The 16,595-nt window shown below is 37.5% G+C and overlaps 2 protein-coding genes across 5 annotated transcripts in view; one reads left to right on the top strand and one right to left on the bottom strand.

Moving 5' to 3' along the window:
* The window catches only part of Necab1 (N-terminal EF-hand calcium binding protein 1), a 139,738-nt gene extending 138,337 nt beyond the window's left edge, over nucleotides 1-1,401 (top strand). The window contains exon 14 of the mRNA XM_038347951.1: nucleotides 522-1,401. Coding sequence (XP_038203879.1) covers nucleotides 522-550 — 29 coding nt within the window. The 3' untranslated portion in view covers nucleotides 551-1,401. The remainder of the gene's footprint in view (nucleotides 1-521) is intronic.
* Nucleotides 1,402-1,855: 454 nt separating this feature from the next.
* C11H8orf88 (chromosome 11 C8orf88 homolog) overlaps nucleotides 1,856-16,595 on the bottom strand; it is a 30,404-nt gene continuing 15,664 nt past the window's right edge. For 3 of the 4 annotated variants that reach the window (XM_038347731.1, XM_038347730.1, XM_038347732.1), the window contains one exon: nucleotides 1,856-2,624. In XM_038347731.1, the coding sequence (XP_038203659.1) occupies nucleotides 2,423-2,624 (202 nt within the window). In that variant the 3' untranslated portion in view covers nucleotides 1,856-2,422. Of the gene's footprint in view, nucleotides 2,625-6,723; nucleotides 6,831-16,595 lie in introns of all 4 variants that reach the window. The other variant, XM_038347733.1, reaches the window with a different exon arrangement.

Below are 16,595 nucleotides of genomic sequence, written 5' to 3'. Positions count from 1 at the left end.
AAACCTTGCAGATACCAGGAGCTGGGTACTCAGCTCAGGAGCCAGAGTATCCTTCCCACCCCATTCATTTACCTTTACCACGGCGTGCCAGCAGCCCTACTTCTTTGCCATGGGTTGTGTTTAAAGGTTTATATTCATTGGTGAACACATTAGTGCTGGAATATAAACGTATTAAAAACATTGCTTATATTACATCTATTCAGACTGAAACTGACTGAAGCACGTATGTAGGAGTACCTTATGCCAGTGCCTAACAGCTGCTAGTGTTAATACAGTTAACACTAAGTGACGAGCAACACGGCTCATCAGGGTGTTGGTGACTTCCCTGTGACTTGTGTTACTCATCTATAAAGTCTTCAGCGACAAGGTACGAAAACCTACAGTATAATTACACAGGAATAAGTCAATATCCCAAAGAGTCTAGAATTGAAAACTAGAAAAGCAATTGTACAAACTGAAGAAGAAGGGAATGATCTCTTTACAGTTTGGACTTATTTTCATCATTTTTTTTCTTCTTTCAGCTTCATGGTGGATCCTGAACAACAATTAGATGTCTCTACACATTACTGTCCCAAGTACAAGTGTTCTTATCTAAAATGCAAACTGGAAAGTTCTCTGTGGTTACCAGTTGGCTGCACTTTTGTTCAATGTGTTTACTGTAAGTACGCTATTCTGAAGTGTATTCTGGAACTATTTTCAAGGTTTATTGTTACTCTTGATAATTGATGCTAATTGATTTGCTACATTGTCATTGATCATTATAGCAAAATCCTAATAGATAAAAATGGTATATAGATAAAGCCATGAAACTGTGAGAGCTATGGTAAAATCTAGCTGAGACCTTCCAAGTATCATAGCATGTGCCAGGATTGTACACTGGAGTGTCATAACATGACAGGTTTGTACACTGTCACATGCTCTAAATGATTACATCCATGTTTCATGACTTTTTCAGTAACACATTGTTCTGTGAGAGACATTCTTCAGTAAGGTTCACATGTCCATCACATGGTCCTCCAAATATACCCTTTAATATTAACAAATGCAGAAAACTAACTTGGCTGTAGCCTGTAGAAGCTCTGTCCATGTGTCATGTTGTACACTGGTGTTTTGCGAGTGAACATTCCGTAGTAAGTTAGGGCATTTACTAATGTGACACCTTTGTTTGTTAGTATCATGATTCTTATATATAAGCTAAACATTACTGATAAAACTTTGGGGAAATTAAAGTTTATGGCAGAAGGCTTTGGTATATAATCAAAATAGCTGATTATTATGAAAAATGAACACTTGCATTTAGATGAAGACTTTAAAAATCCATACTTTAAATCAAATTTCAACTCAACAAAGAAACTTAAAACAAGCACAAAACTTTAGTACTAAATATACCTATTTCATAGACTTTCCTGGGTGTGTGTGAGAATGTGTGAAAATGCACACACACACTGGATCCTATGACAAAAGGAAACTCATAGGCGACACACAACAACGATGCCGTAGCACAAACATCTTCTCAAAAAGCAAAACATTATGCTTAATGAACGAGTTTGGGGTTTTGTTTCTGTCTTTCTACTTTAAAAAAATCCTTTCTCTGAGGTGCAAAGCAATGAAAACAAAGCTACTTTTGTCCCCAGACCGAGCGGGGAATCCTCTGTGGCAGAAGCCGGTTTAGCCCTTCACGCTCCGGAGAAACAAGGCTGCGCTCCTCCTGGAGCGGGTTCATGCACACCTTTCTGACATCACGTGCACTTCAGTGCACTAAATTCCCGGGAATCAAAAGTTTAATCCTCAGTTCTTTATCCATATTTATTGGTATTATGAGAAATTAGAGCTGAAACGTAATGTCCCTCAGTTATCTGCTAATGCCTGAATTTGTCCTCCTTTGGAAACCATCTCAATTTTACTTCCCGACTGACTCTGGGTCACACAGTTTGATGAGCGACATTAAGTATCAGCTACTTATCCACTTCGGTTTCACTACCACTGTTTTCAAAATGTTTACCTCTACTCGTAGTTATGGGTCTAAGACCATGTTATTAACAACCTTAGGTACAATCAATCATGTGTTTGAAATGTCTTATCAAAGTCACCCCTGCCGTTGTCAACGATGCTTTGAACACCTGAATCATTGCAGGAGACGTCACAGTGACCTGTTCAAGTGTTGGTGGGAGAGAGAACAAGCGATATTGACTTTAAGGGCAACAAAATTATGCACCATGTATACATTGTAGCAAATAGTTTATATCTGAGAATCTTTACAGCTTACATTTCCATTCCATTATTACAAGCGGTGAAAAACAAGAGCTGCAAGTAGCATGCAAATCAGTCATTTCCCACCTCACCACGCATCCCCACTTTCCAATGCAACCTCCCAATTTCTGCAGGAACTGCCTGCAAAGCTGAAATTGATTAGAAAAATTCTTTATAGTTTATAATATCTCTTCCTCATTTTATGTGAAGCCAAATAGCCAACCATCAAAAGGAAAAATAAATTGAATCGCCACAGTCCATCAGTTATTGTTACTAGGTTCACTTCATTTGCAGGTGTCCAAAATAGAATGAGTAATTCTTTATCTTCAAGTTCATCTGTTCTTAAAATGCTACTTAAAACTTTGGTTGTTTTCCTGAAATACAGAAGAAAGATAATTTATCAATTAGACTAACTAAATACAGTTTTCACAAATTAGCTTATCAACCAAATGCCATGAATCTACTTCAGTGTAAATGCATGTTACTATAGAAACGATTAAAGTAAGGAACTATCAAGTCCATGTTTCACTAAACCTATGTAACCCATTTTTAAATATGGTAAATTGTATTCTAGATCTGTCGTTTCTGTGGTACCTAGTTTTATAAATGTTGCTAATGCATAAAGCAAAAGTATACAATTCTCATGTATATTTATCCAAAAATAAGTTTGTCAGGCTTTTATTAACAAAATAAAGTTAATAAAATAAAGTGTTATGAATCATTTAAGCCTGAAAATAAAAAGTGATTGTGTTTTTTGTAGAACTGAAATTTATATTTATTCTTACAAACCAAGAAATTCTTCAAACAGGTGAGAAAATTTAATACCTTTTTCATCAAATATTTTTCTTAAGTATTAAAAATTTACTTGATTTAATTTGAAAAAGAAATGGCTACCAAGCTAGTGAAGTGGCCAGGTCTACAGGGCCTGCCGCTAACCTTGACAACCTGGGTGTGATCCCTGGGACCTCCGTGGTGGGAGAATAGTGACTCTTGCAAAGTTACTGTGACTTCTGAACATATGCTGTCGGGCACACACGCAGATACATAAACAGCCAAAATAAAAACCTAATAAATGTGTAACTGATGGAGGCACCTAAGTTGTTAGGAAGCCTCAATTGTGAAATGTATTGAAATTTATGAATATAAACAATTTTAACTTCTGGCCAAGGAAATATTTATTTATGATGCATGTGTGTGCCGACTGAAGCACATATACACACGCATGGAGGCCAAGTGGGGATGTCCCGTTTCTTGCTCTATGACTTTCACTTATTCTCTTGAGATAGGGTGTATCATTGAACTTGGAACTCAGATTATGGTCAGAGAGCCCCAGTGACCCTCCTGTTTCCGTAAGTACCCACACCCAACTTTTTATATGGGTTCTAGGGATTCAAACTCAGGTCCTTATACCTGTGTGCCAAGCACTTCTGCCCAGTGAAACATTATCCCAGCCCCATGACTGTGGAAAATGTGTAGATTTTCAAGACTTAAAATTCCAAAAAGAGGAAAAGGAGATTGTATTCTATACCCATAGTGGAGCTTTGCTCAGCAAACTTACAGTGCTGAATCTCATCTTAAAATTATAAGCCATCTGAAGGATTAAGAGGCTACAAATTATTAAGTAAGAAGTCAAGGGGCTGGAGAGATGGCTCAGCGGTTAAGAGCATTGCCTGCTCTTCCAAAGGTCCTGAGTTCAATTCCCAGCAACCACATGGTGGCTCACAACCATCTGTAATGAGATCTGGTGCCCTCTTCTGGCCTGCAGACATACACACAGACAGAATATTGTATACATAATAAATAAATATTAAAAAAAAAAAAGAAGTCAAGTATCGGTATTTGAAGATGACATGATAGTACGTACATAAGTGATCCCAAAAACTCTACCAGGGAGCTCACTTTTCATGAATGGGTTGGATACAATTTTTTTTTAAATAAATCAGTAGCCCTCCTATATACAAATAACAGGCTGAGAAAAAAATCAGAGAAACACCACCCTCACAAATATAAGCTACCTTGGGGTAGCTCTACCCATAGAAGTGAAAGACTTGTATGACAAAAACTTAGTCTTTGATGAAAGAAATTGAATCTCCCTTGTTCATGAATCAGTAGGATTAACATAGTAAAAATGACCATCTTACAAAAAGCAATCTACAGATCTAATACAAACCCAATTAAAATTCCAACAATTCTTTACAGACCGTGGAAGGACAACACTCAATATGGAAAAACAAAAAATCCCAGGATAGCTAAAACAATCCTGTACAATAAATAGAACTTACAGAGGTATCACCAGCCCTGATTTAAAGTTATACTACAGAGATTTAGTAATAAAAACCACATGGTATTGGCATAAAAACATACAGGCTCATCAGTGGAATAAAAAGAAATCTATACACCTAAGATTCTTTTTTTTATAAAGAAGCTATAAAAACACAATGGAAAAACAAAACATCTTCAACAAATGGTGCTGTCTAACTGGCTGCCAGCACAGAATAGTGAAACTAGATCCTTATCTATCACCATGCACAAAACTGAAGTCCAAGTGGATGAAAGACCTCAAAATAAAACCAGATACACTGAACCTAATAAAAGAGAAAGTGGGAAATAGCCCTGAATGTGCACAGGAGACAACTTCCTGAACAGAACACCAATCATGCAGACACTAAGACCAACAATCATGAAACTGAAAAGCTCCCATAAGGCGAAGGACAACATCAACTGGACAGAACGGCAGCTTGTAGAATGGGAAAGGATTCCAGCAACTGCACATCTGACAGCTAATATCCAAAATATATAAAGAAGTCAAGAAACTAGACAACAAATCAAATAATCCAATTAAAAGGTAGGGTGCAAATCTAAAGATTTCTCAACAAAAGAATCTCAAGTGGCTGATAAATGCTTTTTTAAAAAATGCTCAGCATCCTTAGCCATCAGGGAAAAATGCAAATCAACTCAGATCCCATCTTATACCAGTCAGAAAGACTAAGATCAAAAGCACAAGTGACATTTTATACTGTTGAAGATGTGGTTTATGGGGAACACTCTTCTATTGCTGGTGGGAGTACAAACGTGTAAAAACCACTATGGAAATCAATTTGGCGGTTCCTCAGAAAACAGAATCCATCCACCTCAAGACCAAGATATTCATATACCAAAAGGACTCTCCATCCTCTAAGGACACTTGCCTGGTGTTCTGGTGGGCCAGATAAGGGGGCATCTCTGACTCTTTTGCCTGCACTTGGGATCCTTTTCTTCTTATTTAGTTCCCTCATCCAGTCTTGTTAGGAGGGTTTGTACCTAATCTTACTGTAACTTTTTTTTTTTTTTTTTTTGGTTTTTCGAGACAGGGTTTCTCTGTAGCTTTTTTAGAGCCTGTCCTGGAACTAGCTCTTGTAGACCAGGCTGGCCTCGGACTCACAGAGATCCGCCTGCCTCTGCCTCCCGAGTGCTGGGATTAAAGGCGTGCGCCACCACCGCCCGGCTTTACTGTAACTTCTTATGCCATGTTCGGTTGGTATTCCTGGAAGCATGTTCTATTTTTGTAAGGGAAGTGGAGGAGGGGAAGAGTTGCTGGGGACTGGCAGGAGTGGGTGGAGGGAAACTGTAGTTGGGATGTAATATATGAAAAAAGAAATATGTTTACCTAAATAAAATAGTGGTTTGAAAATAAAAAAGTCAAGTAGAGACCAAAAAGAAAAAAAAGTGAATGCAAAATGACTGACGGGAAGGCATGTTTCTTGTATTTTTATGTTATCTCATCTTACCCACACAGAAGTCCTCATCTTCAATGCAAAAGTGGGGTTCAAGGGAAGTTAGTGCCCAAGTTTGAACTAGCAATATACAGAGAGGAGCAACAATTTAAGTGTCTATCACTGGTGTAGTATGAAACCCATGGCCTTTCCTGTCAGCATCCATCAGGGTTCATCATACACTGTGTATATTTTCATACAATTGGTGGGTTGGTATGGAAATGAAAGGGGCTAAGTAGCAAAGTAAAGATTAACATGAGTGCTCTGTATAAAAGAAGACTGAACAGAATATAATAAGCCTACAAATTTGCCAGGCACACATCACCACCGGCGTCAGGACACTATCCGTTCTTTAGATATTGCAAGGATGACTAGATAACCACACAAGGAAAAAATGAAAGCAACTCCCACTTCATATTGCTATAAAGTAAATTTCAGGCAGATTATAGAACGTAGTTGAAAACTAAGCTAGAACTTTTTGGCTGCGAGGTGAACTTTCATAATCTTTTAGCTGAAGGGTTTCAGCATACAGAAAATTGGAATTATTTTGTTATATCTCTTAAGTAGAATGATCATTTTATGATTGATCATTTTGATTGTTTATATGAGTACATTTATAATTTTGTGCTCTTTGTACCACCATTACCTTAATTTATAAAAAAAATAAATGTTAAAAACACCTGAATACAATTGTGCAATAAAAGATCAGCAAATGACTCACTGGGTTTTGAAGTACAATAGGATGATCAGGCAGAAAGTCTGGTTTTTTTCTGCAGATGGAAACACTTGAAAGCTTCAACAAGAAATCTCTGCTGTATTTAATTCTCTCTGTAGATAGTAAGATTTAAACATAATTATAAAAATACTATCCTAGATAACTTTTTGACTCTACTGTGGAGGTCTCTAAATTGCCCAGTATTTTGAATGGTTGCAGTGTCTCCTGAGAAGACGGGGGAAGCTCATCAAATCTTCCTTTCACATGGAAAGACAGACAAGAAAGGAAAAAAGAACTGTATGAAAAAATGGGTAATGCAGGGCTGACTCGGGTATAGCAAGATGACCTAACATTATAAAGTATAACAGCAACAATATATATTGACTATGCCAACAGATAATACCTATTATAATATTCAGATCATGATAAAATAGAACCACAGTGGGCCTGTGTAATCTCAGTACTGTAATTTCAATACAATCAAACAAATTCAAAAACATTATATGCCTGTTGTATATCAAGAACTACAACGAGGTGATTGTAAGGAGTTCCAAGATGGGGTCCCTATCTTCAGGCAACCACCTATTCAGATATCTGCCAGTTTCTCATCAGGAATCATCCAGAAACTATCATCAATACTGACTATATGCTGATGTTGAAAGCAATGGCCATAATATTCTAAAAGAAAATAACTGACAAATTTCTTTTCAGTATGGGGAGAAAATTCCACAAGAATTCTACTAATACTCTCTCAAATGAAAGCTAAAAGAATTCACTATCGGACCTAATGAAGAAGAAATGCTAAAAGGAGGTCATTCAAGTTGAAGTGAAATGACCCTAGATGGAAAGTTTCTTCTTCAAAATCAAAGAGCTGGCCAAGAATAACGGACTTTTGGCTCTTTCCTCTAAATTGTATTAAAACATGTGTCACTGTTAAAAGCTAAAGTTCCAATGTGGTCTGGTGTGTTTCTAGGGTATAGATGTATAGAGTAGCCTGCAAATATGCCCAGAAATGTATCATCACCATAGGCTTGAAATAGTACAATACTAGGAACCCTGGAAAACAGATTGCTCCAATACTGAGGGAAACTGGGAGGTAAGTCAACAGCCACAGGGCCAGACAGTCGGATGCCCCACTTTCTAGGATCTCTCCAGTGGGACAAAACCCAGGGGCCATGCCACAATCCCCTCAGCTTTTCTAGACAGCCAGCAGGGAGTATTCCTGTGACTGGGCTATTTATTCCCCAACCTACCCCACACCCACACCCACCTGTTCACCTGCAAGCTCAGAGGAACCCTGGAACACAGCTTGCTCCAATACTGAGGAGACCTAAGAGACAGCCACAGCAAGGATTGGACCAAGATGCCAAGACACTTGCTGGCCTCATTTGAAGGAAGAGATGGGTAAGTGCCAATGCAAGAATTCCTCCAACATCCTAATAAGCAACATGGTAACACCAGAACCCAGAGGACACACAAAAGGAAGACTTGATCATTCTAACCCAGAAGAAGTAAAAGAAAATGACTTTAAATGTAACTTTATGAAAATGATGGAGACCTTTAAAGAGGAAGTAAAAAAAAAAAAAACTCCCTTAAAGAAATGGAAAAGACAAAAAGTTGGAAAAATTAATAAATCCTTCAAAGAAACCCAAGAAAACCAAGAACAAACAAACAGTTGAAGGAAACAGTTCAAGATTTGAAAACTGAAATAGAGGTAATAAAGAAAACACAAACTGAGGGAATTCTAGATATGGAAAATCTGGGTAAGTGAACAGGAATTACTGAGACAAGCATAGCCAACAGAATATAAGAAATAAAATAATCTCAGGCACTGAAAATACTATAGAGGAAATAAACTCATTGGTCAAAGAAAACATTAAGTCTAACAAATTCTTAACAAAACATTCAGGAAATCTGGGAAACCATGAAAAGACCAAACTTGAGAATAATAGGGGTGGAAGAAGGAGAAGAATTCCAGCTCAAAGGCACAGAAAATATGTTCAACAAAATTATAGAAAACTTTCTCAACCTAAAGAAGAATATCCCTATGAAGGTACAAGAAGCATAGAGAACACCGAATAGACTGGATCAAAAAAATCCCCTCACCATATAATAATTAAAACATATAGAATAAAGAAGAATATTAAGAGCTGCAAAGGAAAAAGGTCAAGTAACATATAAAGGTAAACCTATCAAAATTACACCTGACTTCTCAATGGAAATCATGAAAGCCAGAAGGTTCTAGATAGATTTCTGCAGACACTAAGAGACCATGCATCCAAGCCAAGACTACTATACCCAGCAAAGCTTTCATTCACCATCAATGGAGAAAACAAGATATTCCATGACAAAGACAGATTTAAACAATACGTATCCACAAACCCAGCCTTACAGAAAGTACTAGAAGGAAAACCTCAATCCAAGGAAGCTAACTACACCCACAATAACACAGACACCTGATAACCCCCCACCAGCATAACTCAAAGAAGGGAAAGACACAAACACTACTACGGAAAAATAACCAGAGTTAACAACCACTGGTCATTAATATTGCTTAATATCAATGGACTCAATTCACCTATAAAAAGGCACAGGTTAAGAGAATGGATACAAAAACAGGATCCAACCTTCTGCTGTTTACAAGAAATACACCTCAACCTCAAAGACAGACACTACCTCAGAGTAAAGGGTTGGGAAAAGGTTTTCCAATCAAATGGACCTAAGAAACAAGCAGGTGTGGCTATCCTAATATCTAACAAAATTGATTTCAAACTAAAATCAATCAGAAGAAATGGAGGACACTTTATACTCATAAGAACAATTTATCAAGATAAAGTCTCAATTCTGAATATCTATGCGCCTAATACAAGAGCACCCACATATGTAAAAGAAACATTACTAAAACTTAAATCACACATCAAGCCCCACACACTAATAGTAGATTTCAACACTCCTGTCTTGCCAGTGGACAGGTCAACCAGACAGAAACTTAACAGAGAAACAAGAGAACTAACAGATGTAATGAATCAAATAGACTTAACAGACATCTATAGAACATTCCACCCAAACAAAAAAGAATATACCTTTTTCTTAGCACCTCATGGAACCTTCTCTAAAATTGATCACATACTTAGTAACAAAGCAAATATCCACAGATACAAAAATAACGGAGTAACCCCTGTGTCTTATCAGATCACCAAGGAGTAAAGTTAGAATTTAACACCAATACTACTCCCAGAAAGCCTACAAACTTGTGGAAACTTAACAGTCAACTACTGAACCACCCCCTGGGTCAATAAAGAAATTAAAGTCTTCCTTGAATTTAATGAAAATGAAAGCACAACATAGTCAACCTATGGGACACTATGAAAGCAGTGCTAACAGGAAAGTTCATAGCACTAAGTGCCCACATAAAGAAATCAGAGAAAGCTCACATTAGCGAATTAACAGCACTCCTGAAAGTTCTAGAAAAAAAAAAAGATGCAGACTCAGGAGGAGTAGAAGACAGGAAATAATCAAATTGAGGGCTGAAATCAATAAAATAGAAACAGAAAAGAATACAAAGAATCAATGAAACAAAGAGCTGGTTCTTTGAGAAAATCAAGATTGACAAACTCTTATCCAAACTAATCAAAAGGCAGAGAGAGAAGATCCAAATTAACAATCAGGAATGAAAAGGGGGACATAACAGACACTGAGGAAATTCAGAGAATCATTAGGTCTTACTACAAAAACCTGTACTCCACAAAATTGGAAAATGTAAAAGAAATGGACAGTTTTTTAGTATATAGTATATATACTTTATTATATATATTATATATATTATATATATATTTATATATATTTAGTATATAGATACCATATACCAAAGTTAAATCAAGACCAGGTGAACAAGTCAGATAGATGTATATAAACTGCCAGGAAATAGAGGCTGTCATCAAGAACTTCCCAAACAAAAATCGCCCAGGGATGGATGATTTTAGTGCAGAATTCTACCAGAACTTTCAAGAACAGCTAATACCTATACTCCTCAAAGTGTTCCACACAATAGAAACATCAGGGTCATTGCCAAACTCTTTTTATGAGGCTACAGTTACCCTGATACAAAACCACACAAAGACTCAACCAAGAAAGAGAATTACAGACCAATCTCACTCATGAACATCAATGTAAAAATTCTGAATAATGGCAAACCGAATCCAAGAACACATTTAAAAAATCCATCATGATCAAGTAGGCTTCATCCCAGAGATGGAGTGCTAGTTCAACATATGAAAATCTATGAATGTAATCCATCATATAAATAAACTGAAAGAAAAAAACTGCATGATCATTTCATTAGATGCTGAAAAAGCATTTGACAAAATCCAACACCCCTTCATGATAAAGGTCTTAGAGAGATTAGGGATACAAGGATCATATCTAAATATAATAAAAGCAATATATAACAAGTCAACAGCTAACATCAAATTAAATGGAGAGAAACTCAAAGCAATTCCACTAAAATCAGGAATAAGACAAGGCTGTCCACATCTTCTTGCCTCCACAGGCATCAGGCACACATTTGGGGCACAAAATACACATACACAAATTTAAAACACATGAATCTTTCTCAAATATGTAGAATGTGACTGAAATGTAGCTTCATTTCAACCAAATTCTTATTTCATCAAAGGTTTTGGGCAACACTATGGCTGATTACATCACATATTTGAGTCATAGACCATAAAGAAATCTAGCTGGTGCTGACCTGCAAGATTCTCCCTACTGGCTAGCTTGATGTGGGATTTCCCTCTGTATGCTGTGAATTTTATTGGTTAATAAAAATAACTGGCTTGGCCTGATAAGGGTAGAACAGAACTAGGCAGGAAAATCTAAATTGAATTCTGGGAGAAGAAAGGCAGAGTCAGGGGAGAAGTCATGGAGCCGCTGCCAGAGACAGACACACTGAAACCTTGCCAGTAGGCCATGACCCTCATGGTAAAATATAAAATAAGGGAGATGGGTTAATTCTAGATGTAAAAACTAACTAGCAATACACTGCAGCTTCTTTAAGAGAGGTCTTACTGATTCAGAAAAAAAGGCTGTGTTATTTTGAAGTGGTGGCTTCCTGGGCCATGCCCCCAGTACGAACTCTGACGAGATCCTGCTATGGAACATTTAAATGGGTTTGTGAGCAGAGTGTTTAACTGTGCCTGAAAATGGCTCTCAGAAGCAGCAAACATGTCTCCACCATGTTGGACTGTGCGGAGCAAGCTGATAGGACTGTGGGGTTGGTCTTAGCCACAACCACTGAGCATTATAAAAAAGTGCTTCTGGTCAGAAGATAAATACAAATATGCAATAAAGATAAATTCAGACGTAAAAGTCCTCTACATGGGTCATAGTGTGTTGTGTTTAAAAATTGTACATAGGCTTGGGAGAGAAGAGATAAAGAGTATAGAGAGTCATAAAAGGAAGTAAATGGTTTGAAAAAAATAAAACAGTCTTTAAAGAGAGTACAAACAGTCATAGATTAAAGGAGTAAATATAATAAAATAAATATTAAAAAGTAATAGAGTTAAAAAATAGTAAGTCTAAGGATTTGTTACTTTGGAAAAGAGGTTGTTCTTGTATTTCTACAGAAGATGAGAACCTATGGAATCCTTCCAGCCTAATGTGGTTTGGTGGACCAAGACCATCTGAAAGGTTGTCATGAACACCCTGCCAAAAAAAATTACTTCGCCCAACAAAAAGCAGGAAGTAGTTTGGAGGGAACTATGCCCATATTCCCTAAATGATTGTTTATAAGTATTTGTTTACATTTAAAGGGATATGATATAGAGATTTGGATTGGTATGGATCTTGGCCTCTTGATACAAACTTAAGGTCAATTTTGTCATATGTATATTTCTGCTCTTGATTAAGGTATTGTGTTTGTGCAGCTATTTTAAAAATGTAATGTATAATTAAGAAATATAGGTTAATAGTCATCTATAATAGTCAAGCTTGTAGTCATGTTAGTTAGGTTTTCTAGATGTACAGACATATATTTCAGATAGGTTGTCTTCAAACCTTTCAAAGACTATAGGATATGACATTTAAAATGTTTAAGAACTTAGGACTTTTCATGACAATGAGACTCATCTGCTTTTGAAAGCACCAATCTACTTCAAGAGGAAGGTGAGCATTGAAGAAGCTCCTTATGGAGTTGGTTAGCAATTTGGGTAAGAAACTGCTCTTGCCTGAACTGCTTGATTAACTGGACATGCAGGACCCACAGAGAAATGGCTACTGAACTTCTCTAAAGATGAGATGATCCTTTGGGGTTCCTGCTTCGTGAAACAGTCTGCCAGACATTCTACAGGACACAGAAAAGTGACTGACAAACTGCCAATATAGGCAGAACGTCTGAAATTTCCTGCTTCATGGAAAAGTCTGATGGATACCATGGGCCTGTAGGCTGAAGATGGATGTCCCAATGTTACAGAAGAACTTTGGGTGACTGTCCAGGCAGCAAGTTGTCTCTGTCAATTCTAGAGTTTTGGAAGTTGCTTATAATGCACTTCCTGTTTATTTAGATAATATTATATTCTTCTACAGTCTTCAATGGAGTTGAATTTATAGTTATAGTGTTCCTTAGTTACAATAAAAATAAAGTAGTTATAAATATTTTACCTGAAATTCTTGCTTGATACCGGTTTTGTTATATGTAATTTTACTATGTTAAAGTTAAAACGTTTCTTTTTTATTTAAACAGAAAAGGGGAAGTAATGTGGAATTCCTTTTTGTGTGCTGCTAATACCATTGGTTATTAAAGAAACTGGCTTGGCCTGATAGGATAGAAGAGAACTAGGTGGGGAAAACTAAACTGAATGCTGGAAGAAGGAAGGCAGAGTCAGGGGAGAAGCCATGGAGCCACCGCCAGAGACAGACATGCTGAAACCTTGCTGGTAGACCATGAGCCTTGTGGTAAAATATAAAAAATGGAGATGGGTTAATTCTAGATGTAAGAGATAGCTATTAATATGTGTAAGTAATTGGCCAAGCAGTAATTTAATTAATACAGTTTCTGTGTGGTTATTTTGGGAGTCTGGGCAGCCAGGAAATAAACAAGCAGCCTCCTTACTACACTAGGTGCTAAGGACACTACCAGAGGAGAAAAGCAACCATTAATTTCACCCCACTAATGGTGAACCTCGGGAGTTACAGCAATGACTAGGCTGGTAAGCCATGCCCACTGTAGCAGTAGTACCATAAACATAGCAGATACTATCAGTTGCTTTGATTTGGATTTAAGGCCTGTTCACAACATGAAACCCACACTTGCACCACTATCGGGCAAAGGACCTGTAATTGGACAAGTCATGAGCTATAGGGGAGAAGTTACTACTTTTTTAAATGTTTTGAAGGACAATACCCAGAGACGTGGTACACTAGCAGAAGAAAGCACACAAGGCTTTGACTCTAGACAAAGAACATGCTGAGATCTGGAGTCATCTTCCCAGAGAAGAACATTTCAATTGGTTGTGCGAAACCAAGTAGCCATCCCTAAAGTTATTACTTTTACTCTGCTAAGTAAACATAGTATTAAAGTGACTGCTAATGACTAAGATTAATGCATCTCTCCCTTTTATCCAAGAAGCTTCCATTCGCAGTAAATGATGAACAAAGAGACTCACAACTGACCATGGTGCAGAAAATAAGACACTGCAGGGTGATCAACCCTAAATGGAACAGACATACTCCACCCCTCCTCCAGAGGCTCAGAGATGATTGAAGAAGTAACAGAAGAGTAAAAGCCGAGGTTTAGCTGACTATTAGGAAAGTGTCTCCTTGTCACAGAAGGGCAGAGGCTTGTATGAACCCACAGAGGCTATGACAGCATGCAAGACCAATACAAGCCCCAGTCACACCAAATTACAATATGGAGAGGGGACTTGTGCATGAAGTCCCTTCCATAGCAAAGGAGCTGTTGGCAACTGTTAGCTGCTAGGAGAGGGAAGGTCAATGTTCTCCACAATTATAGCTCTTGACAAATTGACCACAGTCCGGTGGAATACCACAGATCTAAGAATAACTGAGTAGCAGAAATTTGTCTTGATGGATTTCAAAAAGTAAAAAGACACAGAATTGGATTGATGGGGAAGCAGGGGTCTGGAAAAAGTTGTGAGAAGAAGATATGCATGATCGAAGCACACTGTGCAAAATTCTCAACTAATAAAATGTGCATATAAAGAAATGTGTTGTTCTGTTTGTGTTCTTAGAACAGTATTCTAGCTAATATAGAAATAAAAGTTTATAATTCTGGTGACTGGAAATTCTATCTAAAATAAGGTAGAATGAGCAACTTCTTGCCAACATTCAACATGGATAAAATGGCTACACAAATATTTGAACACAGATTTTAAATTTCTTTGACATGGCGATTTGAAAATTAGAGTCTATGCTATAGAATTGCTATAATTAAATAATAATGATGAACTATAAATTCCAAGTTCTGTCAAACAACTAGATTCACAGATACATCTGCCTACAAGGTTACTCTAAAACAGTATGATGGAATCATGCATTTACCTAGTCTATGGTACAGCATTCCAACTTCTACTACAGAGAAATAAAAAGATCCAAACAATAACTTCTTATATGAATAATCAATATCTACCATAATCAAAAGTTATAATGCAAAAGGATAAATAAAATGTATATAACCATACAGTGGAATTCCTATCAAACACTTATCAAGAAAAAAAAGTAATTCACAAGAAAGTGATTAACTGCTTGATTGTGGGAAAGAAGTGAGTGCATTTGTGATGAAAATGTAGCAATGCTCACAAAATTCTGTAGTTTAGCAGAGGAGAAGCCACACCCACAAAGATGGTCTCCGTAACAAATACATTGTATCTCTCGGTGAAGCTCCCAAGGAGTAGGTCTATCCGAGAGGAGACAGTGCTGTGTAGAAAGAAGCAGCTAATAAGATGGGCTAATCTCCCTGATGGGAATGGCTGAAAACTAAGATTTCTAACTTCAGATTGGGCCATGCTGTCACAGGATGGATGGATGGATGGAAAATAAATAAATAAATAAATAAAATTTAAAATATATTAGCAAAATGAGCCCATGCACATAGAGGGGTGAGGGGCTGTTTAGAGGGTAAAGAATGACCATGGAAATATAAAAAAATAGTGAGCCAATGTTTTTAGTAACAGACTCAAATAGGGGCTTTAGAAAAGGAACAGAGGGAAAAATAAAGGAGAGAAAACTACCAAAGAAATGCACAAAAGCGCCGGGCGGTGGTGGCGCACGCCTTTAATCCCAGCACTCGGGAGGCAGAGGCAGGTGGATCTCTGTGAGTTCGAGACCAGCCTGGTCTACAAGCGCTAGTTCCAGGACAGGCTCTAAAGCTGCAGAGAAACCCTGTCTCGAAAAACCAAAAAAAAAAAAAAAAAAAAAAAGAAATGCACAAAAGCTTTCCTCATCGAAGACCCTACAGCTCCGTGTTGAGGAATCTCACTGTCTGTCTGATCTACAGCCTTGTCTTTTCTAGCTGTTTCATGGACATGAGAACTTAAAATAACTAAGGTTTTGTGTCTTCCTTATTTAAAGCATGCATGTTTGAAAGCTCATCTTCAGCTGAAATTTTCTGTCTGGCCAGACTATCAGTCAAGTGTGAATGTGGAAGAAAGCCATTTTCAAACTGATAGACTTGGAAAAGTCACTGATTCTACACCCTTCTTCCTAAGTTTCTGGAGACGACTTTGCCGAGCAAAGACAGGCAGTGAGTGAGGACAATGTGATGGTCTGGTGGAGCCTGAGTGACATCGTGGGAAAGAGCCAAGTTGGGACCTGGAAGTTTCCCCCATCAGAATGGCAGGCTGGTGAACAACTGGAAGAATCAA

Source organism: Arvicola amphibius, chromosome 11, assembly GCF_903992535.2.
Source record: "Arvicola amphibius chromosome 11, mArvAmp1.2, whole genome shotgun sequence".
In the NCBI taxonomy this organism is placed as follows: Eukaryota; Metazoa; Chordata; class Mammalia; order Rodentia; family Cricetidae; genus Arvicola; species Arvicola amphibius.
Note: the sequence above shows the minus strand (reverse complement) of the source record. Positions and strands in the feature narration are given on the sequence as shown.